Genomic DNA, 26,926 nt, shown 5'->3' with positions numbered 1-26,926 from the left:
CTACACGCGGGAGGGTCCAACCCTCATGTGCTCGGGTATGTGGTGTCGCAACACACCGAACGCCTGCTGACGCAGACGCCCCTGCGGGGATTGATTAATTTAAAAAATTCACAAATCAAATTTTTAACGAATTCCTTTGTAGCACATATTGCAACTTACAAATTCTAGCTGTGGAGTTCACAAGCCAGATCCACTTGGAACAAATTCTCAGGATGACACCAGTTTCAAGATATTAATGCCCAAACTTTGCGGAAAAATGGGTAGGCAATCCGGTTACTTTTGTGCTTCAATGCATAAAATGATGTATTCTTAAGAAAGTAACAGGAATGCCAATGCATTTCTCTGCAAGTTTGGGAATTAATGCCTCAAAACTGGTGTCGTCCTGAGAATTCGTTCCAAGTGGATCCACCTTGCAAACTCCACGACTAGAATTTGTAAATTGCAATATAGGCCATAAGGTACTTCGTTAAAAACTTCATTAGTGAATTTCTGTAAATTAGTCGATTATGCATTTCAATTTTTTGTGCAAGTAATGTCTGCCTCTTTGAGCAGCCCAGCTCATGAACTAGAACGGTGCTGTCCGCCGTAGGCAACCTTTAGAAATTGTTGAAAGTGTTCACTTAAACATCCTGTGTTTGTGTGTATATATATATATATATCTGTAGAGAGAGAGAGAGAGAAAGGGGGAGCGGTAGTTGTTGGAGAACCCTCCTGCAATAAATTTCTGGCTACGCCACTAGGCTCCATCATTTTCTGCATGGCCACCGCAGACAAAATCAGGCTGTTACGCTGCAGAACGCAAGCCAAGGATGTAGTTAGTCAACCTTAGCAGCCACAGGGTGGTCCTAATTAAAAATTCAGCAAAAATGCGAACCTCCAAACTTGCATTTGCGGCAACAATGTTCACGGCGCGACTTGTGCAAATCGGAGTCCAAAAATGTTAATACACTATCGTTCGGCACACAAAACATCAGTTGTTTTATGCTGGCTCAATGGCACCTCTGGTAAACCTGCACATAAGGCTGAATAATCGAGTTTATTCAAAATATTGGTCGACGATGCAAAACAGGAAGCCAGCGAACATTTTTACCTTTTTATTGCTTTCAAAAATGTCTTATAGTTTCTTTCTCAGCAAGCAATGTGAAAACCAGGCCAACATGCAATGACCAGTATTGCCCTTCCCATTTATTCTGCGGTATTCTGCTATTTTAACTGAAAGTCGCCAAGAATTAAAAATTACCAGAAGGTACCAAGTGAACATTGTTCGCTGTACTTTGATGGGTGTTGTTCATGGTGGCTACTGAATATTTCTTGTTCATTGTGCACGAATATGTTTAATTACCTCAAATTTATAAGTTTACCAAATCGTTGAGATGTCAATGAAAGAGTTGTGGATGACACTAAGAAATGATCGTAACAGCATTTAAAGCAACCTACAATTTGCGAGTGCCTTTTCTTTAACGAAAAAGAAAGCCCATCAGCCAAATAAAAGAATTAAAGAAGAAACAAGAAGAAAAAAAAAAACACCGTGACCATGTCAACACTGCTGCGCACTAAAGATTGCATCAATCTTTATGCAAACCTCATCCCACCGAGCAACCACGCTTTTTGCTCACTGCACTAGCAGTTGTTGGCAGGCACCTTCGATGCTTATGAAATGCGAGGTGGTGCGATTTTGTAACAGTTCACTTTCCACGCCACTGCAAGACTGCATCCCAGATTTGCTCGTTCATATACACAATGTACTAGACATTTAGGCCCAAGACCACCTTTAATACTGGTAAGGGGGGCACACTGTCACGTGCATTTTATTTATTTCCAAGCTTTTTTTTCATTTTGTTTTTGGCAGAGAAAAGAACCACACAAGCCATGGTTGCAATATGTGTTGTTATCGGTCATTTCTCTAAAAATTCCATTGGAAGCTGATCGAATAAGTAAGGTAATAAATGTTAGCTCATTAAAGTTAGGTATTAGTTGCTTCTTCACAATGAAAAAAAAATTCAGCTAGCATTAACGAAAGCCTATTAACAGAGTAAGCACTGTTCGCGAAGAGTACTCAGTTTTTTCTTTTTTCTTGGCCACATTTAGTTTCCATATCAGATATGCAACTTAATGGTGCTTTCTGAAAAACCTGTATGGGTTTCCTTGATGAAAAAGAGCGCTACGAAGACGAGGACGAAAGAACAACATGTACGACAGACAAGGCGCCTTGTCTGTCGTACATGTTGTGCTTTCGTCCTCGTCTTCGTAGCGCTCTTTTTTCATCAAGTATGCTCAACCAACTCGCCCACATCAAGCTTCTGCTGTATGGGTTTCCTTTGTAGCTTCATGATGCAGTCAGGTACATGACAATTTTTCCCAGTCACGAATTTTGCTCGCATAGAAGGTTTCCACAGAACTGATTTGCCGTGACATAACTGTGTTTCGAAAAGTTAAATAAAGAACACCTTTTCTCAATCTGCCTGAATTTTACTCATATTGACCTTTACCAAGCTGCTTCAAGATGCATATTTACTGGTCTGAAATGGACCATTTATCCTCCAAACCTGCTCAAAAGTGCCAAATTTGGTGCTCCCCGAGCTGCTCCAAAACTCCCTTGGTCACTTCCACCCCTGTATAACTCACAACCTCTCATGGAATATGCATGTTGAATGTGTAATTAATAACACTAATCGCATGCTTGGAGATCTACGCCCCAATTTTTCATCTGTTCTCGGCAATTTAAAGATTGTACACAACTCTAGCTAGATGAAAAATTAGAATATGCTTGCTCTATTTGGGATCCATCTAGCTCCGCATTAATCACCACCCTTGAATCCATTCAGAATAGCACTGCTTGATACTTGCTCTCTAATTACTCCCACTACGCCAACATTTCTTCAATAAAAGCTAACTTAGGTCTGCTGGCACTTAAGCCACGCCGCAAGTGCTTCTGCTAAAACCTCTTATACAAAATTTATTACGCTAACCAGACACTTAAAAATGATCTTTTTCTTCCTCCAAATTATGTGTCCTCGCAAATCGATCATAAGCTAAAGGTTAAAATTCCGTCTGGCTGCACTAACACTTGTCATGCCTCTTTGCCACAAACTAGCCGTGACCGGAACTACCTTCTCACCTCCGCCGCTGCAACATCCAGCTGCCTTCAAAGTTGCGATTAATAATTTATTGTTACACCACTCTTCTTTACAATGCCCTCAGGCCCCGAGTAAGAAATTAAATAAATGAATAAATATATTAAAGTAATGAAAAATCACAGTTAATGGCTTCTTGCTACATGTCACCGCCCATTAGTAATAACCAGAAAGTAGTAGCTTCAAGACCTATTCTGAATAGCTCATTGTCAACACTACAACCACCTTCATCGTCTCTATTCAACATGCAACAATGTTGAAGTCTGCAATTTAACTGCCGTATTTATAATGAACAAACGACTGCTTCTTTTCAATAACACGTTTACTTTTTGTTGCGAACTACCGTATTTTCCGGAGTATAAGAAGCACCTTTGTATAAGCCACACAGCCCTCAAAACAGCAGTTTTTCCTAAAAAAAGCATATACAAGTGGCACCAGTGTATAAGATGCACCTGTTCATTCGGTAAACAATTTATTTTTTTTACATACAGTGACGTTTCACTTCGTGAACGCGGCTCACGTGCAAACAATGATACGGACACTCCAGGCACATTTCTGCCATAATGGTCGCCGCGATGTATACTGTTTGAAGTTGTCCCCGCTTGCCGTATATGCTGTATGTGCGTGCGACAGCAAGCTGAATCGCACACAAGGGTGGAAAGTGGGAAGGTGGCAGCACGGGTTGTACTCTGGTAGCAACTACGCAGTTTGCGCAGCGGCGCACCATATATGCGCCGTATCTTGAAAGCTATCTGCAGATGCAACAACTACGAAGTTGATCGACTCGCGGCTTGCCACTGCTTGCATTCACTCTAAAAACAGTTGCACCCTTTGGGGTGTATATTTGCCATGCAACAATAATCGTCATCTGTCTTGCCAGCATTTCCATTCTTTAGCACTGCGAGATCAGTACTTTCAAGTCCCGAACGGCATGCACATTATAGCATGAAAGAGCATTCTTGAAAGGAAAGTAATGCGCGCAGCGTTATCAAGAAAAAAAATGCAACAAAGACAGATAACGATTATTGTTGTTTGGCAAACATACACTCCAAAGGGTGCAACTGTTTTTAGAGTGTTGCTCCTCCGTCCTCCTACTGCGCTCGGCAACTCACGAAGAGAAATCGGTACCTACATAGCGCGCATGCAACCTGTAGCAACTGCTAGAGGAGGTCAACGTTTTGGGAGTCCATAGCAACCAATCCGATTTTGATGGCAGATTTTTCCAAGAAAGAAAGAAAGAGCCACATATAAGTCGCACCAGTCTACAGGACGCACCAACGAAAATTTAAGAAAAAAAAATCATTATATGCCGGAAAATACAGCACTTCTTTCTAAATGCCTCAATGTCCCTGAAAGTAAAAAGTGAAATGTTCTTCTGTAAATGCATAAAATCGGTAACTTGTTGATTGTGGTTGACCATCATTATGCATCTGCTCTGTGTTCATTGCTGCATGTAGCTTCCTTTTATGAACATGCTGTGATATTTAAGTAGCCACTTGACAGGCGACTACTTGGTTTTCACCTTCTCAATGACCGGGCCCTTGAGTCAAAACTTACCTGAGGGTTGGTCCTCTCCTGGAGGCCTGCACGGTAGTAGCAGGAGAGCAGGTACTCGAGCACATGCCTGCGACCCTCGTCCACCCTGGAACACAGACATGATGCCTCCAACCTATGTGTCATGCCAACAGGACACTTACATGTGCATTGTGTACAGAATGCTGTGATTATCATACTTCATGCACATGGGAAAGCTACGAATACTCTCCCCAAGTTTCTTCCTCACATATTGTGACGCCAACATGCATGTGTGATGTCACCAGAGATATCATTTGTATATGGAATGTCAGTCCCGATACTCTTCCTCATCGTATAACTTGGGCGTCGTGCGTAAGTGTGCAGTGTTTTGCACATGATGGGGTGCTGGCAATTGCATGTAGCAGAAAAGTGCTGAGTCTACGCAACCGCTGTGTCAAGAAACTAGAATATGAGCTCAAGGTCGTCTAGGCACCCTCTACTAGAATCAGTGAAAGCACCACATTTTATTGCAAACATGGTGCCCCTAAAGCAGGATTCAGGGGCTTTGAATGTGCTGTGTCTCAAGCCACTCTCCCGATGCAGTAAACCAAGCAACCGTTATGGAGAAATCTTACTAATGTTGCAAAATGCCCTCCTCACACACATGTTCCTGCCATCCTGGATTTACTTCCATCTCTGAAATGCAGCATTTTTCATTATGCATCCAATGTAGCATTGTTAAAATTATACACTTAAAGTGCAGCACAGCCTTTAGAAAATGTGGGGACCAGCAATGCGCTGTTTACAAGGCACTTGTCTTTTTCACTACTTCTTGAATTGTACGTAATGCCTCTTTTGTTTCCAATTGAAAATTGTTCTTGCTCTGCTGCAACACCTCAAAGAGCCTCAAATGAGTAAATAAATAAGGGTGTCCAAATACGTAGTGACATTTTCTAATTGTATTCCAATAATTATAGCTTTAAATATGAAATTGAATACTGAATATTTTCTTTAGGAGGCGACATGGTTGCCTGAAAAAAAAAAAAAAAAAACAATTTTGTTATTGACTGTCAGGAGTGACAAGCATAAACAAGGAAAGAAGACGAGGAAGAAGGAGCGGAGCAAGCGCGTGGAGCCGCCATCTTGGAGAAGAGGTGCGCGCAGGGAAGGACGTAGTGGCCAGGGCGCAGCTTTCCAGGAGAAGACGGCCGGAGATCGCCTCTCTGGGTCCTGCCCCAGTTCCTAGGCGACACATCGACTCGGGTTCCGCCCGAGTACCAGGCTCGGCGAGCAGATGTCCGACGTCCCCGGAACTACCACTGGCCCGGACCTACCTGCCAGGACACGTCAGCGTTTGTGCCGCTGAACGTAGACGCGCGGAGGCTGGCTACAGCCAGTCACCGTCCCATCTAGAGAACTAAGCTGGGCCGGCGCGCACCGGAAGCGCCAGCCGGCACCGAGCCCCGCTCTGCTGGAGCGCGACAGCTCCTCAGCGACCATGCCTTCGTCACGTCGGCCGGGGCATCGGTGACGCCGGACACCAACAACGACTGAAGACGACCAGATTAGAACGATGGACCACAGACCGGGGGACGCCGATACCCGCGTCGAACCGAACCGGTACTGTAAGCGCCCCTACTACAGCGAATAGACGATCGCCGCACAGACGTTAGTAAACGCGGTAGTGCGAGCGGAAAGCTTAGCAAGGGAGGACGCATTACGTGTGTAATAAGCGTTGAATGTTACCTTGTGTTACTGTTGCTAAAATAGCCTATTGAATGAATGTTACGTGTGTGCTGCATTTTGCGTTGGTGTGTTCCTTCCGCCCGCTCAAGCAAGCGTACCAGGCGTTAACGTATGCGTGACAACATTGGCGAGCCTGTCAGGATCCCTTTAACTTTGTCACGTGCCTCGGGGTGTCTTGAGCAGCGGAATGGACCTTGAATGTTTGATGACGGCAAGGAGTGCCGCGGGCATGTCGGCTGAGGCCATAATGGCACTGTATCACGAGGAACAGAAGCGATTAAAAGAACGCGCAGAGGCACGAGAGGCTGCGAAGGAAGATGAGGAGAGAGCCAAGGCAGCTGAGGAGAGAGCGAAAGCTGCGGACGAGCGGGCGTATGGGAACTTGATGTTGGAAAAAGAGCTTACGGAAAAGAAATTGCAGCTGTGCATGAGTAACAGTGGAGGAGAGGTAGGAAATAGGAGCTCCGACGTGGTACCTCAGAGAATAGCGACAGCGTGTCCCCAACAGCTAATCGCCCCCTTTGACGGAAGGCGAGATGACCTAGATGCCTATATACAGTGTTTCGAGCAAATAGCAACTGGACAAGGCTAGCCGAAGAGTGACAGGGCGACGGGATTGAGTATGTGTCTCGTGGGGGAAGCGTTGGCCGTGTACAGTCGGATGTCAGCGACTGACGCACTAGATTACAACAAGGTGAAGAAGGCTCTCCTACAACGCTTCAGACTAACGGCCGAAGGTTTGAGGGATAAATTTCGAAGCTCCAAGCCACACGATAACGAGACGGGCCAGCAATTCGCCGCTCGAATCTCCAACTACTTTGATCGTTGGTTGGAGATGGCTAACATAGAGAAGACATTCGAAGACTTGAGGGACAACATGATTGCAGAACAGTTCCTAGCATCGTGTCATCAGGGCGTGGCAATATTCCTGAAAGAGCGCAACTTGAGGACGGTGGCTGAACTATCCGAACATGCCGACCGGTATTTAGAAGCCCAAGGCCAAAGGAACTTGGGAAGGAGGAAGATAAGAAGACACCAGATGAGAGAGAACAAACTCGAAGCACAATCAAATGTTTTACGTGTGACAGGATAGAGCATCGGGCTGTGAATTGTCCCTTGGGTCGTACTCGCAGTTCGACGTTGATGTGCGAGGGATGCGGGCAGCATGAACATACAATACAAACCTGCCGAGCTAAGCCAGAAAATAAGACTGCCTGCATTGTTGCGAGCGAAAGTCACATTGATGTCGAGAGGACGCAAATGGAACAGAAAAGGGCCAGCGACAAGGCATGCTCTGTCACGATGTCTCCGAGGTCAGAAGACCCGAAAACCTCGATGCCAGAAGTAGTGGGAATGCTGCAGGGACGAAAAGTGTCTGTACTCAGAGACACTGGGTCCAACATTGTTCTGGTAAGGCAATCCATGGTGTCGGACAGGAATATCACCGGTACAGAAACACCAGTTCGATTGGCGGATGGTACAGTACGGCGAATGCCTATGGCTCGTGTGTTGCTTTTGACACCTTATTACTGCGGTTGGATTAAAGCCCGGTGCATCAAAGAACCGCTTTACGACGTCATTCTTGGGAATGTGCCAGGAGTTAGAAGAGTGGATGATCCAGATCCCCTCTGGAGTTTTCCCAATATCCAGGTTACAAGTAGGAGGGAGCATGAATCCACCGAAACCGCTGGCAGAGACAACGAAAGAAGTTCGGATCCGTATACCAGAGAAGCTAGCATATTGTCAGTAGAGAAAAGCACAAGGAACCAGGATAGGAAAAATGTCGGTATGAAGAATAGTTCAGGCACCGCCATCGATATAACCGCGACGGAAATGAAGAAAAGGCAAGAAGCCGACAGTACGCTGCGACATTATTTTGAAATGTTAGGGAAATGGATTCAGAATAAGAAGAGCCGGGTCGTACATAAGTAGATCACGTCACCCACCGGCGACATTGATGAGCTGGCAATGTGTCAGCACAAGACATCGGGTAGGTCTCATACGCATAAAATTTCATGCCGACCTGCTTGGGCTTCAATTTCAGAACGTTTGTTGTCCGATTGTGCTTCTCATTATGACCCTAAGGAGCTGGGGATGCGGCTGGCGCATGAAAATGCATGCCGCCTGTGACCAGCGAAACGTTTCACACATTGGTCGCGATCCTGAAAGCAATAAGCCAATGTACGTGTCTAATGTACCGAGTGCAATCAGTGCATTCTTAGATCAACAGCCTGCAGTCGAACACATATCGGTTTCGAGCTGCCACCTAAGCATACGACGGAGAGACGGAGCGAACACAGGCTAGCTGCAAAGCCTTTGCTAACTGCAGAAAAAGGAGATATATACATACGCCAGATATGTGAAAAGGAACGCCACCAGAGAAAGACGAACCCAGAATGTACCGCAATGTGTGAATGAGCATCTACAACTTGCGTGGAACACAATGCAGATAACATGCACGCATGAGAGCACAACACGCTGCTCACCGCCGTGAAGAAGCCTTTAGGGGACACACACACATACACACACGAAAGATTCAAACAGTTCACCACTGCTCGTATCACACCGCTTCACAATGCGGAACGGAGCGTAAGCATTTAAAAAATTGATTGATATTTGATGTTTTATGGTTCAAGGGCCAAGTATGGCCAAAGAGTGCCATGTCCGTGGTAATGACCTAAAAAAGATAACGCTAGAAGTAAGGAAACCCGAAAACAACCGTAGACAGTTGGCTGAGCGAGGTAAATTTAAGTCCTCAAGCGCCCGTGTTGCAATCCGTGAAGTCCCCTCAAAGAGGGCGGCGAGCGCCCATCGCCTCTTTTAATCGTCTGCTAGCCAGAGAACTTCCAGAGAGCAGCCAGACCAAAATCGTCCTGGCAGGTTCTGGCAGCCCGGGGGTAGCCAGAACCGTCCAGCACGAGCAAAATGAATGCCCGGTGGAAGTGCGTAGCGCGGTGGGCGGAGCAACCCGAGAAAAACGAAGACGTTCTGGCTGGATCTGGCATCCCGCGGATAGCCAGAAGTGGAAAATCGAAGAAGCCCATTGTTGAGTGCGCACCTTGGCAGCACACGTGCAAACCATGCTTCGCGAAGTGCATCTTTTTTATTCCGCATTGAAGGACCAAGATGTCCGGACCACAAAAACAGTACTCGACTGCTTTCAAGAGAAAGGTTATTTTAGCCGTACATGACATCAACAACAGTGCGGCCGGGAGGCAGTTTGGCATCAATGAGACAAGCATTTGCGGATGGCGGCAACAGAAGGAAGTCCTTTTCACCTGCAGCGGAACGCGAAGAAGCTTTTGCGGCCCGAAGAGTAGGACATTCCCGGAAATCAAACTTGCCCTGATGGAGTTCGTACGCCAATAGCGAGCCCCGCACCTAGCTGTGAGCGTGGAGCTTATACAGGCAAAAGGTAAGGAGCTTGCAAGAGAAAAAGGGCTACTGAGCTCCGCCTTCAAAGCGAGCAAGCACTGGATTTATCGCTACATGTGCCGTGCTGGATTTTCCTTACGCCGCCAAACTTCGATTTCGTAAAAGCTGCCCAAATGGTTCGAAGGGCTGCTTGTGGCTTTCCAGCGTCACATTATTTTGCTGTGCAAGTCGAAGAACTTCCAGCTAGGGCAAATCGGCAATGCTGACCAAATGCCGGTATATCTGGACATGCCATTGCTTCTCACCGTGCACGAAAAGGGCTCTAAACAAGTTTATGTCCGGTCCACTGGCAACCAGAAAATGCAAGTTACCGTCATGTTGCCGTACACGGCAGACGAACGCAAGCTCCCGCCCTATGTCGCCTTCAAGTGCAAGACAGTGCCTATAGGTGAGGAGCTGCCAAAAGATGTGGTCGTGAGATGCCATGAGAAAGGCTGGAGGAATGAGGATCTTGTGCTCAACTGGATAAAGTCCGTTTGGCATAAGCAGCCCGGTGCACTGTTGTCTTTGCCATCCATCCTCATGCTAGACGCATTTCGTTACCATTTGGTCGACTCACTGAAAAGGCTGTTGCGCGAATCCGACACTGAACTCGTCGTCATCCCGTGTGGGATTATGTCTCAGCTGCAGCCTTTAGATGTTTGCATGAACAAGCCGTTCAAGGATGCGGTCAAGTGGTGTTACGCAGGTTGGATGCACTCAGGTGAGCCTGCAGTGACGCCAACCGGGCGGCTGAAGCAGGCTTTGCCAGCCACGCTATGCAAGTGGATTGTGGATGCATGGGCCAGCATACCAGAGAACCTTGTGCGTCACACATTCAAGAAGTGTGGCATCTCGAATGCTCTCGATGGCAGAGAGAATGAGTACTTCTGGGAAGATATGTCCGACAAGGAACTATCCGAGGAGAGCGGAGCTGAGGAAGACAGCGATAGACGTGCGGAGTGCAATTTAAATAAATGTTTTCCTCGAGTTTTTGTAACTCGTATTAATCGTGGATAAAACTTTTTTTTTTTTTCATCTTGCGTCCCAAAATTTTCACTTTGTACTATGTGCGGGTTTGTATTACCGTATTTACTCGCATAATGATCACACTCGCGTAATGATCCCACACCTGAATTTTGTCGTCAAAATTTTATTTTTAAAATTTCCCGTGCAATGATCGCACCCCGAACTTGCAGCAGCGATATGTCGTGTGCCATGTCTAGCTAATAGTGATCGCACTTACCATCTGTCGAATGCTACGCGAACGACTCTTGAAGACAAACCAAGTGGTCTGCATGCACCATTCTTAAGCAGATGCCCCATTTCATCCCTTTAATCACCTTACGCACTTCAATGACAAAAAAAAAAGTACAACTAAGCTTGCCTTTATTATGTGTAGGCTTTATAATGGTTGTGGTGAACAACAACAACAACAACAATGGTGCCTTTCGATTTTTCTCGTCTGCACTCGTGGGCATGCAACAAATCGCGAGCAGCAATGATAGCAGCCACCTTTACACTGATACGTTAGAAGTGTACCCTATTCATACGTCGACGCTTGTAACACAGCGAAGATATTCGCCCACCCTTAGCGGAAACGTGCCGTATTAGGATAGTAGCAAAGACAAATACCACAGTTTCCACAGCATGCCTGCCATGTGTTTCTATGTCGCTGGCAGCTAAGCACACCCATCAGTTTCTGTCCCCTCAAAGTGGACATAGCTACGTTATTGCTGCAGACTTGCCGATATAACGATATTATTCATTACTGATACGGAAGCAACTGTTTCAATGCATGTAATGTACTCACAAGAAGAAAAAAAATCACGTTCGGCGCATTCGGCTTGCTCTGCCGGCCGTCAATTTTGTTTTGGCATCCTGCACTACATACAGCGGCCGCTGCCTATTTGTTCACCTGTTGTCATCCTGCAGCAAACCGGGATGAAAAATTTGTGTTTTTCTTTTTGCGGGAAATTGAACCCGTGTAATGATTGCACCCTTGAATTTGCATCAATTTTTTTTACAAAAAAGTGCGATCATTATGCGAGTAAATACAGTATATGCGGGTTTTTAGGATATACAAAATATATTGGCCCATGTACTCATTTATCCTTTTCTCGGGGAGGTAATTTCCCCCGCTAACAACTTAATTGCTCAGTGCATGATGCACCTGCAGGATTGGAACTTACTCTAATGTTATTGATTCTATCTGTTGCGTATCTTCTCGGCGAACCTTGTGTAATCAGATTGCATGCGTGACACGAGTTGTGTAGTACTTTCTGCAAAGCTCGCAGGCACCAGTGATTATGCTGGGACCTTCAACAAGCCGTGTATAAAAGCCAACATGCTTTACCGGCAGATAAGATTTCGACTATTGCCAACTGTGCTCGCCGCCATTGTTGTACTTTGAGTGTAGCTTGTGTTTGTGGGCACAGGTTCATCCAATAAAGGCTCTCGTGATTCACAGTTTCACTACTGTCCTTCACTGTCACTACAATGTGACAATATTCAGCACCTGCCATTCTTGACAGAATGGAACCTAGCAGCATTTACATGTATACAAGAACGGCCTATTGGCGACTACAACCAAATGCTCACCCCCTAGCGGCGAGGCCGAGAAACAGCACATCCAAGTTCAAGCTTGAAGCGAAAGAGGGCCTCCTCTCCCAGCATGCGTTGAATGCCTCGTAGCTCTCAAATCATCATGATGTCGCCGCACACAAACCCAAATATGCAAAAATACAGATGTCGAACGACATGTGTACCATTATGCTTGTCATCGTGGTAGAAAGACAGCAATGTATGATTTCATCTTTTCACGAAAGAAGCAGACGACGCACATCGGAGAGCAACTTGAATAAGAAACTTCTCATTGGGAAAAGGTGACGACTGAAACTATACCCGTTTATTCGAAACACTTCACTTGGTACTTCTTCCCAGTGAGCAGAATATTGCTTTCAGCATCTTGCTGGTGTTTCAAATGTACAGCAGCTTCTGGCATAAAAAACTACTGTTTACGGCATCGAATCTTCCGTGCAACCTTTGTCCAATAAGAAAATGATCATTTGGTCTAGAAACTTTATCATAAACAGGTTGAACAGTTGGTATTGCTCAAAAAACAAGTGGCCATCACTGAGAGGTTGGATGTCAGCAAAGAAAAACAAACTTTGCAAGGATCTGGGACAGTGCTGACACCGTAAAAATCATAAAATTCATGGCATAGCCTGCACCAAAGAAAGTAGATCTACTGTGCAAAGTCAATAACCTTGCTAAAGAACTTGCACTGGCCCCTATCGCACTACATAAGGTTGATGCCACCCTGCTAAAGATGGCACGACGCCACCCATACTACCGTGCTTCGTTGCTCATACTATGAGAGACAAATGGCTGAAAAAGAAAGCTATGCTAAAAGCAATTTGAGACAAAACAACATTCTAACCCTGTGAGCTCACACAAACTACAGAATGCAAACTTCACACCCTCAAATTCGCCCTTTATTAAAAAGCTTTTTCTTGCTACTGGAGGAACTGAGCGCAGATATGTCGGCTTGTACCAATAAAAGGGCTGAAGGACAATCTTGCTGGGCAGCCTCTGACTTGCACTTTTAATTATTTTGTGCGTAGGACAACACACTTTTCTAAAATGCTGGTGTTATCTGTAATAGCTGTATTTTGCATTCTGCAGGAACTTCAGCCTTGCCTATGTTTATAATTGTACAGTTAAACCTCGATATAATGAAATTATCAATATAATGAAGTATTTAACCTTTCATAACCTCTTGTCTGTAGAACACCATGTATTTAGAACTTCAATATAAGGAAGTGTGTTTGTATGCGATTTCAATATAACGAAACTTCACTGCCACCAGTAAAGAAATCTGAGATTATAGTACATGGAAACTTCTGCAGACACAGATAGTCAAATGATCAAATCACAAGCGGTTGCTTGCAAACGCAACTCTCAAATAGCGCACCGCGGAACACGAGCGACCACCAAAGTGGAGCCACATCATTTTCCTTATAAAGTACAACTGCAATAAGATCCTATCGCGCCCCACGCACTGTGTGCTTTAGGTGCGAGCGTGCGAGGGCACAACAAGATGGTGGCTTCAAGAGTGCTGCCTCCCCACACAAGCAAAGGAAAAGAGGGAGGGAGGCGAGCTTGCAGTAACACAATCAAGCATGCGCGACGGGGTGGGGGGAGTGTTGGGTAAGCTGGTGCGCGTGGCTGTGCATGGCTGTAAGCGCGGCTGTAAGCACATACGTAGTCCAGGGTGTCTACCAAGTTCACATTTCTAAATTCCCCGAGTTTTCCAGGTTTTCTTTGAGTGCCTTTGCAAGATTGCCTCAGTGACGCAAAACTTTTAGTGTCAAGATGGGCTGACGCCATGTTGCTCGATGCTATCACTCTCTAGTAAGCATGTGAAAAAAATTTAAAAAGCTTAATCCAGTTTGAATAGCAAGGAATAGTGTTCATTTTAATCAAAAGGAGAACCGACGGGAGGGGTTATTACACTGCACAGCGAATAAAATATCTTCGAAAAAATTGCAAAACCCATTGCAAATCAAGTCAAACATTCTCAAGTATGAATAAAGAAGTGATGCTTCCAGAAGCAAATATTTTCGAATATGAGCTACTTCTATCAACTGATAGCAAGCTCATTGGTATGAGGCCGAAACTTTGTCACAAGTGAGACTCTCTCTAAACAGCTGGTAAGCCAACCTCAACTGTCCTGAGACTCCTGACATACTCCCAGCCTGTGCACTGCTTTAAAGAGTTTATTTTGGTTTGGATGAGTAACACCTGCATTTCAGCGCCAGCCAACCCTGTTTTTTAAACTCAAGCTCCTTCAAAGAAGAGGTGGCACAGTTCTTTTCCCGATCATTCCTCAATGCGACGGTCCTTTCTGTTCTGGTCCTTGTTCCGCTGCACGTTCGCCCCACAAACCATTTGAAGCATCTTCTTGGTCAGTTGTACAATCAACGTCAGATTTTTCGGACTTCCTAAGGACCGTAGAAACATCCGAAAAACCGTACAGTCTGAAAAAAAATGAATGCATGTCTAACTGCCTTTAAAGGCTCAAATCGCCACAGGAACGTTCGAAAATGCTCTGGAGGCCTGCCAGTACACTTATTAGGCATATTGCTGCTCGTACTGTGACATGAGATGGCGGGTGCACGCATGTATAATTAATTTAGTAAGATCTTGATGAGGGCTAGTTGGTTCATACTTAGAACTGAGGTTAAACAGCGCGAAAAAAAGACGAGGACACAAGGAAACAAATACCACAGACAAGCGCTGACTGCCAAATGGAAGTTTATTTGAAATTCACCAGATATTTATACCTTTTTCAGTATAGGCATGCGCACATCAGTCGCAAAACATCTGCAAATTAACATTATAATCTTTCTTCCAAAAATGCAATTTCTTTTCCCGACAAGGCAAGAGAGGGAGTGCTTACACATTTATCTCTCCTTCCTTTCTAATGTGAAAAGCCTCTACTATTTCCCTTTCCCTATTACCTTATCCTTTCGTATGAATTTTGTCTTTTCAAATATGGGGGTGCAGTGACACTTGTTACAATGTCCGGCTAAATGACTCCCATAGCCATTTTTTAGGTTGTTGCTGTGCGGAAGAGCTCTTTCATTGAAGCACTGTCCTGTTTGACCTATATAAGATTTTCCACAGCTGAGCGGTATCTGATAGATAATGTTGCGCCTGCACTCAGTGAAACGAGTTTTATGATTTGTGGTGCACAGGTGCCTTTCGCGCTTGTTCATGCGATTACATATCGAGGACAACTTACACAGGGCACTGAAAACCAAATTAATAATATGTTTATTGGACACTTTCTTTAGATTGTGTGACAACTTGTGTAGGTATGGCACCACGTGCGCTTGTCTTTTGTCTTTCTTTTCTTTTTGGGAAGTTTCGGAACTTCGTTTCTCTTTCTGCAAAATTGCTTCGCATACTGAAGTGATCACAGAACTGGGAAAACCTGCGTTCTGTAATCGCGCTATCCGATTTAAAAAACTTTGATCGCACTCATGCTCACATGACTTACTAAGTGCTGCCTTAATGCACGTTGTTGCTATGCCTCTCTTAATCAATTTAGAGTGTACGCTGTCCTAGCGCAACAAGGTTTTCTTAGATCTGGGATGATATCCCCAGCATACATGCTCATCCAAAGAAAAACAGAGGTTAATATCTAGAAACTGATTACGGTTGTTAATTGGCAATTCATACGTGAACTTAAGTCCTCCTGATGAGTTGATGAACAAGTCCAAAATTTCTTCGACTGCGTCATGAAAATGCATACAGGTATCTTTCTTCATAACAATTAAGTAGTCGTCAACATATCTAAACACTCGCGTTACAGGCATGTCCACCAACTTAGCAGAAATTACATTGTCAACCGAGGATAAAAAAATGTCACATGAAATGGGGGCTATGGCTGATCCTATACAGATGATAGTGCGTTGGATGTAGAATTGGCCATCATGATTAACAGCAGTTGAATGAAGATAAAAGTCTAAAAGCGTTAAAAGATTGTCGCTGTTGAAACCTACAGAATTCTGAAAATTAACTTCTCCGAAATCTTCTATCCTATCGCACACAGCGCACATCAAACTATCTCGTGGCACAGAATAATATAAGACCTCCACATCTACTGAAAATGCAGTTAGTGCAGTCCCCTGGTCTTCATTTATCGCCAAGATAACTTCTTCAGAGCTTCTTACCAGGAAAGGGTCATTTATCTGCAACTTCTCGACATGGCCTTGCAGAACTTTTCCTACATGACATTGCCATGACGTCTTCTCGGACACAATAACCCTAAAAGGGTATTAGGCTTGTGGGTTTTGCAAGTGAAGAAAACACCAATGAACTCCGTCTCCGCTTTGTTCACAAGCTGCCGTAACGAGTCTAGGTCCTGCTTGAGCAGTTTCGCTGCCTGCAATGCACACACTTCTCCACATTGTCAAAGGAGTCGGAGCAGCTGAGGCTGCCACCTTCCAGATTCGCACAGAAGCACCGGACTAGTGTGAGTGCACCAATCACCTCGGAGGACATGGGCAAGAAACCGTCATTCCCTTCCTCATTGTGCGCACTTTCACTTGTGCTCGGTACGATGTCGGCAATGTAGTCTTCGTTTTCGGGCTCTCCCATAGTCACGACAACATCATCTGAACTCACAAACTCGTCAACCATCAATTCGTCAACGGCTTCCGAAAATTCTGACAGCTCGGTCCAAACTTCGGCAACACCAGCAGCGGCTTCGGCGCACTCATCAGAATTTAGTCATCACCGGGCACGTAGAACCCAGCATGTCTGAAGCAATTTCAGATGAACCACTTGTACACGGTCGTGCGTACGCGTAGGAACGGCACGGGCACTGGGTCGCGAGTTTGTCTCCTTTAGCCCTAATCGCCCGTTATTCTTCAAAATCATGCTGAGAGTGCTCCTTGGAATCTTGCACACTGCGGGGCATCAAACTTCTCACCGCGTTCGACCCGATTTATGATTTCGAGCTTCACGGCGAAAGACGAATTCTGCCGCTTCATCGTGGCAACAGGGCAAGAGAAGGCCCACAAGGCGCAAACACAATGAACTCGAAAAGAAGCGAGACAATTTGCACATGTGCCATCTTGCACGACGAGGGCATTCTTGTTTGATGTAAGCGTAACTGTTGCTATATATGCTTATTGTTAATTATACCATGTTCAGAAATTGTTCGATGCAAAGAATAATTTGATGTAAACGGGTTCGATATAGTCGGGTTCGACTGTACTTCGCACATTTCTTTGAACCTGAGAGCAAGTGGTCTTATTTTGTGTGATTTGTTCGTGTAGTGTACTCAATTCGTGATGCGAGATAAAATAGTGTGGCATATTTGATTCAGTACAGTTCTAGTTCTTAGGACGTATGACATTGGTGTTGCAGGCAGGGTTCATTGCATTTTGCGTATAAGCTTTCAAGAGGCAAAGTTCTGCATGCACCGGTGGCTTATGTGTGGGGTCAATTAGTTTGAGGTAGGAATGCCTTGCCGATCCATAAATTACGCAGCTGTAATCAAGTATGCTGCGTACTACAGAGCGGTAAATGTGTAAAAGACATGTTTGGTCGGCGCCCCAATGCTTTCGTGATAGAACCTTCAGGATATTGAGTGCTTTGTTTGCATTGGTTTTCACGCTTTTAATATGGGCGAGAAAGTTCAGTTTAGCATCAAATATATTCCCTAAAACTTTTTGTTCTTCTTTAACTGGTAGTGGGCTCTGATTCAAGTTTAGAACCGGGTCCGGGCACCAGCCATACTTCTGCGAAAACAGAACAGCGACATCTTTTTGCATGGAAAAACAAAAACCATTTTCACCTGCCCATTTCGTCAGTTGATTTATGATTATCTGGAATGGCCTTTCGCATGTAGACAAGCTAGAGGCATGGTGAGCAATCTGAAGGTCATCGACATATAGTGAGTACATGATGCAAAACGGTATTTACTGCATTAATAGAGTTCATCTTGAAACAAAAAGTAACATACTCAAGACGCAACCCTGTGGGGCGCCATTTTCTTGAACAAAAATGCGCAAGAGGATTGAGCCAGCCTAAGCATACCTGGAATGTTTGATTAGACAAAATGTCTGACAAGCAGTTCTGCATCCTGTCGTGGATCGCTAGATTTGCTAGGTCTCGCAAGACACGATATCTCCCCCCCCCCTCCCTCCATGTGGTATCGTATGCCTTCTCTAGGTAAAGATGACTACAGTACTAGACAATATTGCTTATATAAAAATGCTTCGCATATGGTGTGTTCAAGACGGACAAGGTGATCGGTTGTTGAGCAGCCTTTCTTGTAATCACACTGAAAGAAATCTAGTAATGAATGAATTTCTGATGTTTAATGGCGCAAGGGCCAGGTGTGGCCAAAGAGCGCCATGCTAATGTTAATGAGTTCGCAGTGGACTGATGGGTTCTGTGATCTTAATGTGCCGTGGCTGTAAAGCGGCCTAAAAGAGTTGATGCAAATTCCATAATATGTACGAGTAATAAAATTATGGGAATGACCATTGGCGTGTACTATGAACATTAAAATGCACTGAGAAAGAATGATGCAATATATAAAATATGTGATTGTCTAGATGTATAAACTTGTCTAGAGCACTACTGCCTCACCAGGGCCCTTGAAATCCAAGGGCCTAGAGGCATGTGCTATACAGACAATCTATCCTAGCGATATCCTTTGGAAAGAGGATGCGCTACGAAATGAATGGGCTTGTTACATGTAGAACAACATCTTTTAAGAAAGCGAGGACTGCTTTGGTCTTAGAAAGCGGTTCTACGCCAAGAAACATGGCCGGATGCAGAGGGACGTGATGGCTGTATGCAAAAGGAAAATGTTTCCTCCTGTTTCTTTCGCCTTCCCGGCACTCCAGGAAGACGTGGAGGATGGAAAACTTGTCGCCGCATCTACCACAGGTTGGTGGCTCGTTACCGGTCAGGAGAAAGTTATGAGTGCCGAATGTGTGTCCTATTCTTAGTCTAGTGAACAGGATGTCTGTTCTTCGTGTTTTCGTTGTTGGGTGCCAGAAACCTAACTTAGGCTTAATTACGTGAAGCTTATTACTCGTTTCTGCGTCCCACAAGCATTGCCAGTGGCTTCGCAGTTTTTTTCTCAGGAAAGGCTTCATGTCTGTGGCAGGGACTGCAGCAGAACGAATACCCAGCGATGCCATTGATTTGGCTATCTCGTCAGCAAGCACATTTCCCTCGATTCCTCTATAGCCAGGCACCCAGCATAATACTACATGTCTGTGTGATAAGTAGATGTTACATAAGCGCGTGTAGAGTTCATTGAAGACAGGATTTGTATGCTTTTGGAAAGAAATGAGTGCTTTTACAAGGCTTAACGAGTCTGCAAATATGATTGCTCTGTCAAGTTTTAGTTTATGTGTTTTACCGGAGACAGTACTGCATACGCTTCTGCAGTGAAGATACTTCTTTGGGGGTTTAACACGTCACATTCAGAAAAAGAGGGACAAAGAGCAGTGCAAGATACGCCACCATTTGATTTTGACGCGTCTGTGTAGAATTCAAAGCAGGAGTACTTTAATTGGAGTTCACGGAAGTGCATAGCGATTTCGAGGTGGATATGTCACAGTCTATCACCTGCCACTCCCAGGGTGGTAATAGCTTAGCTGGAGGCATTAGGCGATGTTCGAGAACTGGGACATCCATTTCCGTGCTAAGTTCTCTTGCACGCAGTGAGAAAAGAAGTCTCATAGAGGTCTATTCCGAAAAAGTGTTTCACACGTCAAGTCGTTAACAATTGTGAAACACGGATGTTCCTTATTAAAGCGAACCTTGAGAAAATACGTTAAGCTGATGTATGTTCTCTAAAATGGAGGGACCATTCATCTGACTCGACGTATAGACTTTCAAAAGGGCTTGTTCTAAATGCGCCAGTTGCCAGGCGGATACCCAGATGGTGAGCGGGGTCTAACATCTTTAGCGCGCTCGGGGTGGCAGAGTGATATACAACGGCACCATAATCTAATCTTGATCGAACTAGGCTCCTGTAAAGATTCAGTAAACACTTCCTGTCGCTACCCCATGTTGTGTGGGATAGGATTTTAAGTAATTTCATAGTTTTTAGACATTTTGCTTTAAGACATGTTATATGTGAGATGAACGTAAGCCTCGAGTCAAGTATTACACCTAGGAATTTGTGTTCATTGCTCACAGGTATTTGTTGTCCGCCCAGTTCTTACACACAGATCTGGGACGAGACCTCTCTTCTTTGTAAGGAGAACAGAAGAACTTTTCTGGGGGTTGATTTTAAATCCATTTTGGTCTGCCCACTTGGACACCTTGTTTAAGCCCTGCTGTACCTGCCTTTCACACTCTGTAAGGTTGCAGGATATGAAACCTATCTGTATATCGTGTACGTGTACGAAATAAAATATGGCCAGTAGCAGTGAAGCACGTAGTGTGTTCATCTTAACGATAAAGAGAGTGCAGCTGAGCACGCCTCCCTGGGGTACTCCAGTTTCTTGTATAAAAGGTTGCGATAATATGTTGCCGATTTTCACGTGGAAGATACGATTTGAGAAATAGCTTTCAATTATGTTCAGCATATTTCCACGTATGCCCATTTCCGACAGGTATCACAAGATCGCGTAATGTCATGCCGTGTCATACGCTTTCTCCGTGTCGAGGAATATCGATAGGAAAAACTGTTTATGTATAAATGCATCGCGGATATTTCCTTTAATGCGCACAAGATGATCGGTTGTCGACCGCCCTTCCCTGAAGCCACACTGATAAAGATCGAGCATATTGTTGAGCTCAAGGAAATGTATAAGTCTGCGATTTATCATTTTTTCTAAAAGCTTATACAGACAATTTGTTAGAGCTATCGGACAATAACTTGCCGCCAAGGAAGGGACTTTTCCCAGCTTCAGAACAGGAACTACGATCGCTTCCTTCCATGTGGATGGGAGGTATCTCGCAGCCCAAATTGTGTTAAAAAGTGCGAGTAGTGTGACTTGTGTGTCAGTACGTAAGTTTCTGATCATGTCATACATGACCCTGTCAGGTCCCGGTGCAGAGCTTTTGCATGTGTTCAAGGCGGCTCTCAGCTCGGCAATACTAAAAGGCCGGCTATACGGTTCATTCTGTCTGCATTTTCGTGTGATTAGCTTTCGTTCCTCTATTTCTCCATGTTTACGGAAGGATTAGGAATAGTGGATTGAGCTCGACACACGCTCAAAGTGCTCCCCTAGGGTGTCTGCCTGTTCTTCTAAGCTATTTACTTGATCGTTCACCAAAGGCAACGGATTTATTTGCTGCCCTTTTAGCTTCCTTACGCCATTCCAAACTTTCGCCTCCTGTGTGTAAGAACTGATACCTGAAAGGAACCTCACCCAGCTATCTCTCTTCGCCTGAAGCTGTATGCGCCTTCCCTGTGAGTTTATGTGTTTAAATTCAACAAGATTTTCTGCATTCGGCGACCTACGCAATATTCCCCATGCCTTATTCTGTCGCTTTCGGGCATTTCTACAGTCGTCATTCCACCAGGGAACACGTCTTTTAGGTGAACCACCATTTGTTTGCGGGATAAACTTTTCAGCAGCATCAATAATAAAAGCGGTAAAGTATGCGACAGCTTCATATATACTGAAATTGTTTATAAAATCGAGTGGTAAATGAGTAGATTCTTGAAAATGCTCCCAATCAGCCGATGCTGATTTCCAAATGGGAAATCGGGGATGGTTGTCAAGCTGCGCTATTGATTTTAAAGTTATAGGGAAGTGGTCACTTCCAAAAGAATTCTTGGTCACATTCCATTCAAGATAAGGCAGAAGGGAAGCAGAGCCTATTGCTAGGTCTATGGATGAATATGAATTGTGTTGAAGGCTGTAATATGTTGGTTCCTTCTTATTAAATAGCCAGGCATTAGAGGGCAGAATATTTTCAATAAGTCAGCCTCTTGCGTCGCAACACGCGTCTCCCCACAACGCGTTGTGGGCGTTAAAATCACCTACAAGTATGTAGGGTTCCGGCAGCTGATTTATCAGGTTATAGAAGTCGGCTTTTTGGAGATGATAGCTTGGAGCTATATAAATGGAGCACACGGTTACCAACTTCTTGAAAATAATTCCTCTAATTGATACTGCCTTGAGGGGTGTCTGTAATGCTACCTGGCGACAAGCTACGGACTTGTCTGCAAGGATTGCCACACCGCCGGACGAGGTGTTAGCCTCATGACGGTCCTTCCGGAAGATGGTGTATTGGCGAAGAAAGTTTGTTTGTATTGTTTTAGATGTGTCTCTTGAACACACAGCAACTTGGGATTGTGTTTGTGTAGTAGTTCTTTAATGTCGTCAAGGTTATGGAGAAGTCCTCTAACATTCCACTGTAGCATTTGTGTATCCATTATGCTATATGTGTTGGGTGCTGTGTGTTTAAGAGACTGAAGTTAACTAACGGGCCTTTTTGTGGCGCCGTGACGGGAGCTTTGTCTCTTTTGGAACGATCGAGAGTGCCTCGCCGCTCCTTAGGCGCTGGTGGCGCCGTCTTGCTGGTGGTTGTGTCTATCACCTCTTGCGAGGCGCTGGACACGTGCTCTTCCAAGCGCTTTGTTTGGCGTGAAGGCCTCGGCACGTTGGACGAGGCCTTTGAGGTCACCTGCCCGGAGGTAGATGGCCCGTCTGCTGGGTTGGCGTAGCAGCACTAGCTGCTTCCGCCGGGGGGGGGGGGGGATGGCGTCACTGCCGGCTCACTGGGTGTGGGTCGGACAGCCGCCGGAGACCGTTGGGGCGCTGCCCCCTGACGCGCCACTTCGGCAAATGTGTTCTAGGGCAGGTAGGATACCGGCCTGCGTGCCTCCTTGAAACTTATATTTTCCTTTACTTTTATCGTCACAATTTCTTTTTCTTTTTTCCAGGTTGGCCACGACTGCGAGTATGCAGCGTGCTCCCCTTCACAGATTACACAATGAAGAGAGTTCTCACCAGATTCAGAGGTGTGCTCATGAGCACTGCATTTCGCGCAGGTTTGACAGCCTCGGCAGCTGTGTGAACTGTGACCGAAACGCTGGCATTTGAAGCAATGCAGGGGATTGGGAACATACGGGCGAACACGGAGCTTGATATACCCGGCCTCGATGGACTCGGGCAGAACACTTGTGCCAAAAGTAAGTATCAGGTGTTTGGTCTGTATTTCCTTATTATCATGCCTCCTCTTAATTCGCTTAACGTTGATGACGTTCTGCTCACTGAAGCCCTCCAAGAGCTCAGCCTCAGTGAGCTCCAAGAGATCATCATCGGAGACTACGCCACGGGTGGTATTCATAGTAAGATGCATTCCGGAGTTACTGTCACTTGGGCATCGCCAAATGATACTAGATTGGGTAGCTTTTCATATTGCTTCTGGTTGCGGAGCTCCAAGAGGAGATCACCGCTTGCCATTCTGGATGCTTTGTAACCTGTACCAAAAACTTGGGTAAGAGATTTGGACACGAGGAATGGTGAGATTGTTCGCACGGGTTTGTTTGGTGTTTCGGAGTGGACTACACAGAAGTGAGGGAAAGTTTCTTTTTGTGGGGCAAAAAATTCTAAGACATCATCGGTGCGCCCCCTCTTCAGGGAGCGATCAGGTAGTGGGGGAAAGGAAGTAGCCATAGGAGATTGTAATTTCGGCAGTAACGCCAGCCACCCACCGTGGAGTCCTACAAGGGGACGCTGCAGGGCCTGTGAAACATGGCCTGCAAACGCCAGCTGTACATTACCACTATAACCAAATATGAAATAACTTAGGTTGGTTATTCACACAAGGTTAACCCTTGCTACCTGGAAAAATTGGAAGTAAAGAGAAGCCAGGAGAAGACAGGAAAGATGGAAAGTGAGAGAAAGACGAAGGTTGGAGGGAGAACGAGAGACAGGAAAAGGCAACTACCGATTTCCCCCGGGTGGGTCAGTCTGGGGGTGCCGTCTACGTGAAGCAGAGGCCAAAAAGGTGTGTTGCCTCCACCGGGGGGCCCTAAAGGTCCGAACATGTGGCATCGACTCAACCCCCAGGATCGCCCTTTCCCCGGACATCTAGTAAGTTCTCTGTTTCGATCCTGTGTGTTAGCCTAATGCTTATTATGCTCTCATGTGATTTTGCCAGGCAACTTGTGAGTGCTATACGCCTGTAGCTGCTTGGTGAGGTTAGTGATTTTCCCACTTTCAGGAAAGGAACTACGATAGCATTTTTCCACTGGACAGGCATTCTTCCTGTTTCCCAAATCATGTTAAAGAAGTGCAGCAGAGCCTGCACAGCGAGCTGAGACAGGTGGGTGAGCATTATGTAGTAGATTCAATCAGGAACAACTGTTTTTTTTTCCTGCAGAAAGCACTCTGTTTATTTCATAAGGTGTTAAGGGTGCATTCTTTGGTTTATCTGCACCTCCCGTTATCGGAAGTTTCTGTTTTTCAGTCATTTGTTTGTGTTTTAAAAAGGATTGTGTGCAATTGGCCCAGCTGGATGCGGTGTTTAAATGCTGTGCCAATATGCGAGCTTGTTCTTGCCGGGTGGTTTGGGTCCCTGGACTTGACAATGTGGGAATTGTGTGAGCAGAATAATCACCACTAAACTTTCTGACGTTACCCAACGTTTTCTTCGATGTGGTTGAGCTATTGATAGGCAATATATACGTGCGACATGATCTTTCTGCTTCTCTGGGAATGTACCTTGCCTTGGTTTTTGCTGGTTTGAAGCCGAGAAGGTTGTTCTGTGTTGGGTATCTTCGGAAGATACACTATGCTTTGTATTGCTGTCTCTTAGGCTGCTATGCACTGACTGCTCCACAAGTGTTTAGTTTTTACCTACCAGTCCCGTATACTGGGGAACGGCCTGTTCTGCCACTGCAAGAATGCAAGAAACAAATCTATCATTCATCTCGTCAATGCTTAGCTCATCAGATAGTTCTTTTTCAAGGGCCGTTTTCCCTGCGAATGGAGACCAGCTCGCCAGGTGCAGTTTCCAACACACAGGCCTAGAGGGTATTACTGGAAGTGGGGATGTTAGTGTCACAACAGCAGGCAGATGGTCCCTGCCACAGGGGTGGTCTATCACTTCCCATTTAATATGTGCAAACCAAGAGCTAGAACACAGTGCCAGATCCAGACAGCTCATGGCTCCTGTACCTGTAGAGTAGTGTGCAGGAGTCGTATTTAAAAGATACGTAATTACTTTAAATGAACTCTTCCAGTACTGGTCGTTGGCAGTCTACTTACTCCCCTACAGTGTGTTGCGAGCGTTAAAATCACTGTCAAAAAGTGCTCAGGTAGCTGTTCCAAAATTAGTTTCAGATTTTTTTATTGTGAACTGTGTGTGTCGAGGGATATAGTTCGAGCAGAGGGTAATAGTTTTGTGCGATAAAACGGTGACAGCAGCAACTTCTAAAAAACTATTTATGGTGACCTCTCTGGCAGCGTGCCGCTTTGAACTACGATGGCAACACCGCCTGACAGCCAGTTAGCCTGGACACAATCGCGACATATAATTGTATAGCCTTTTAGGACTTTGGTGTTTTTCGGACCTAGATTGGTCTCCTGCAGGCACAGCGCCACAGGGGTAAAGGTAGTTAAAACATCCTTTATATCGCCTAGGTTGCATATCCTGCCTCTGCAGTTCCAGTGCAAGATATATGCCATGATGTCAATATGTTGTAGAAAAAGTAAACTATCTTTAGGTGACTAGTTCCATGGTCGATAGGCTACGACTGTTGTTTGCTTCAGGTATCCTCCTTGGGGTCCGAAACAGAGTTCCGACCCTCTTTTCCTCCTCTGCATGCAGGTGCAACTGGTTGTCTGTGTGGCCTGCTCACTGCAGCAGGCTCTTCCACGCCTTCAGTGTCCAATGGACAGACTTCCATACATTCAGCACCAGCGGAGTGCTGCCTGTTATCGATGCTCCATGAGGCTGCTGGCCTCCTACGTAGGAGGCTGGCTCCTCGGCACCGTCACTGAGACTTGCTTTGTCTCAGTAACGCGCTGGCTGCTACTAGCACTGGTCGAGGCTTGCGGGCCTCCCTGCGAAAAGGCACACTGTGCCTCTCCCGTGTCTTTTTTTGGGCGGACTGCGGCTACTAGGTCCTGGACCTGCGTTCCCACAGAGACCCCACTGGCAGTGCTTGCCCTCTCTGCACTGCCTGAACATTGGTGCCCTTCTGGCTGAATTCCATGCGTTTCCTTGTTTCACGATAGGGAATGCTTTTTTGTTTTTGTTTTCAATGCGATGATGTCTTTCTCCTTCTACTCAGGACAAGTTTTGGAATATACAGTGTGGGTGCCTTTGCAGTTGATACATTGAAAGGGGTTCGTGCACTCATCACCGTGATCACTAAAGCTGCACTTTATGCACAGTCAGGTTCCCGCGGCATGACTGAAACCCATGTCCGTACCTCTGGCACCGGAAGCACCTGCGAGGATTGGATATGTAAGGCCCAACACAAAGGTATAGGTAAGCAGCTTGGACTGCTGTTGGAAGTGCTGTACTCGCAAAGTCAGCAGCACATTCGTTGTCCCGATTTCCTTGTTGCCCCTTCCGATAATTATTGTGCGTGCATCCCT

At 45.4% G+C, this 26,926-nt stretch overlaps 1 protein-coding gene across 4 annotated transcripts in view; it reads right to left on the bottom strand.

Annotated features, from left to right (window-relative positions):
• Ube4B (Ubiquitination factor E4B) overlaps nt 1-26,926 on the bottom strand; it is a 438,127-nt gene that overhangs the window by 323,266 nt on the left and 87,935 nt on the right. For all 4 annotated transcript variants that reach the window (XM_055072695.2, XM_055072686.2, XM_055072679.2 and 1 more), the window contains one exon: nt 4,692-4,776. In XM_055072695.2, the coding sequence (XP_054928670.2) occupies nt 4,692-4,776 (85 nt within the window). The remainder of the gene's footprint in view (nt 1-4,691; nt 4,777-26,926) is intronic.

Source organism: Dermacentor andersoni, chromosome 3, assembly GCF_023375885.2.
Source record: "Dermacentor andersoni chromosome 3, qqDerAnde1_hic_scaffold, whole genome shotgun sequence".
In the NCBI taxonomy this organism is placed as follows: domain Eukaryota; kingdom Metazoa; phylum Arthropoda; class Arachnida; order Ixodida; family Ixodidae; genus Dermacentor; species Dermacentor andersoni.
The sequence above is the reverse complement of the archived record's forward strand: the minus strand, read 5'-3'. Positions and strand labels throughout refer to the sequence as shown.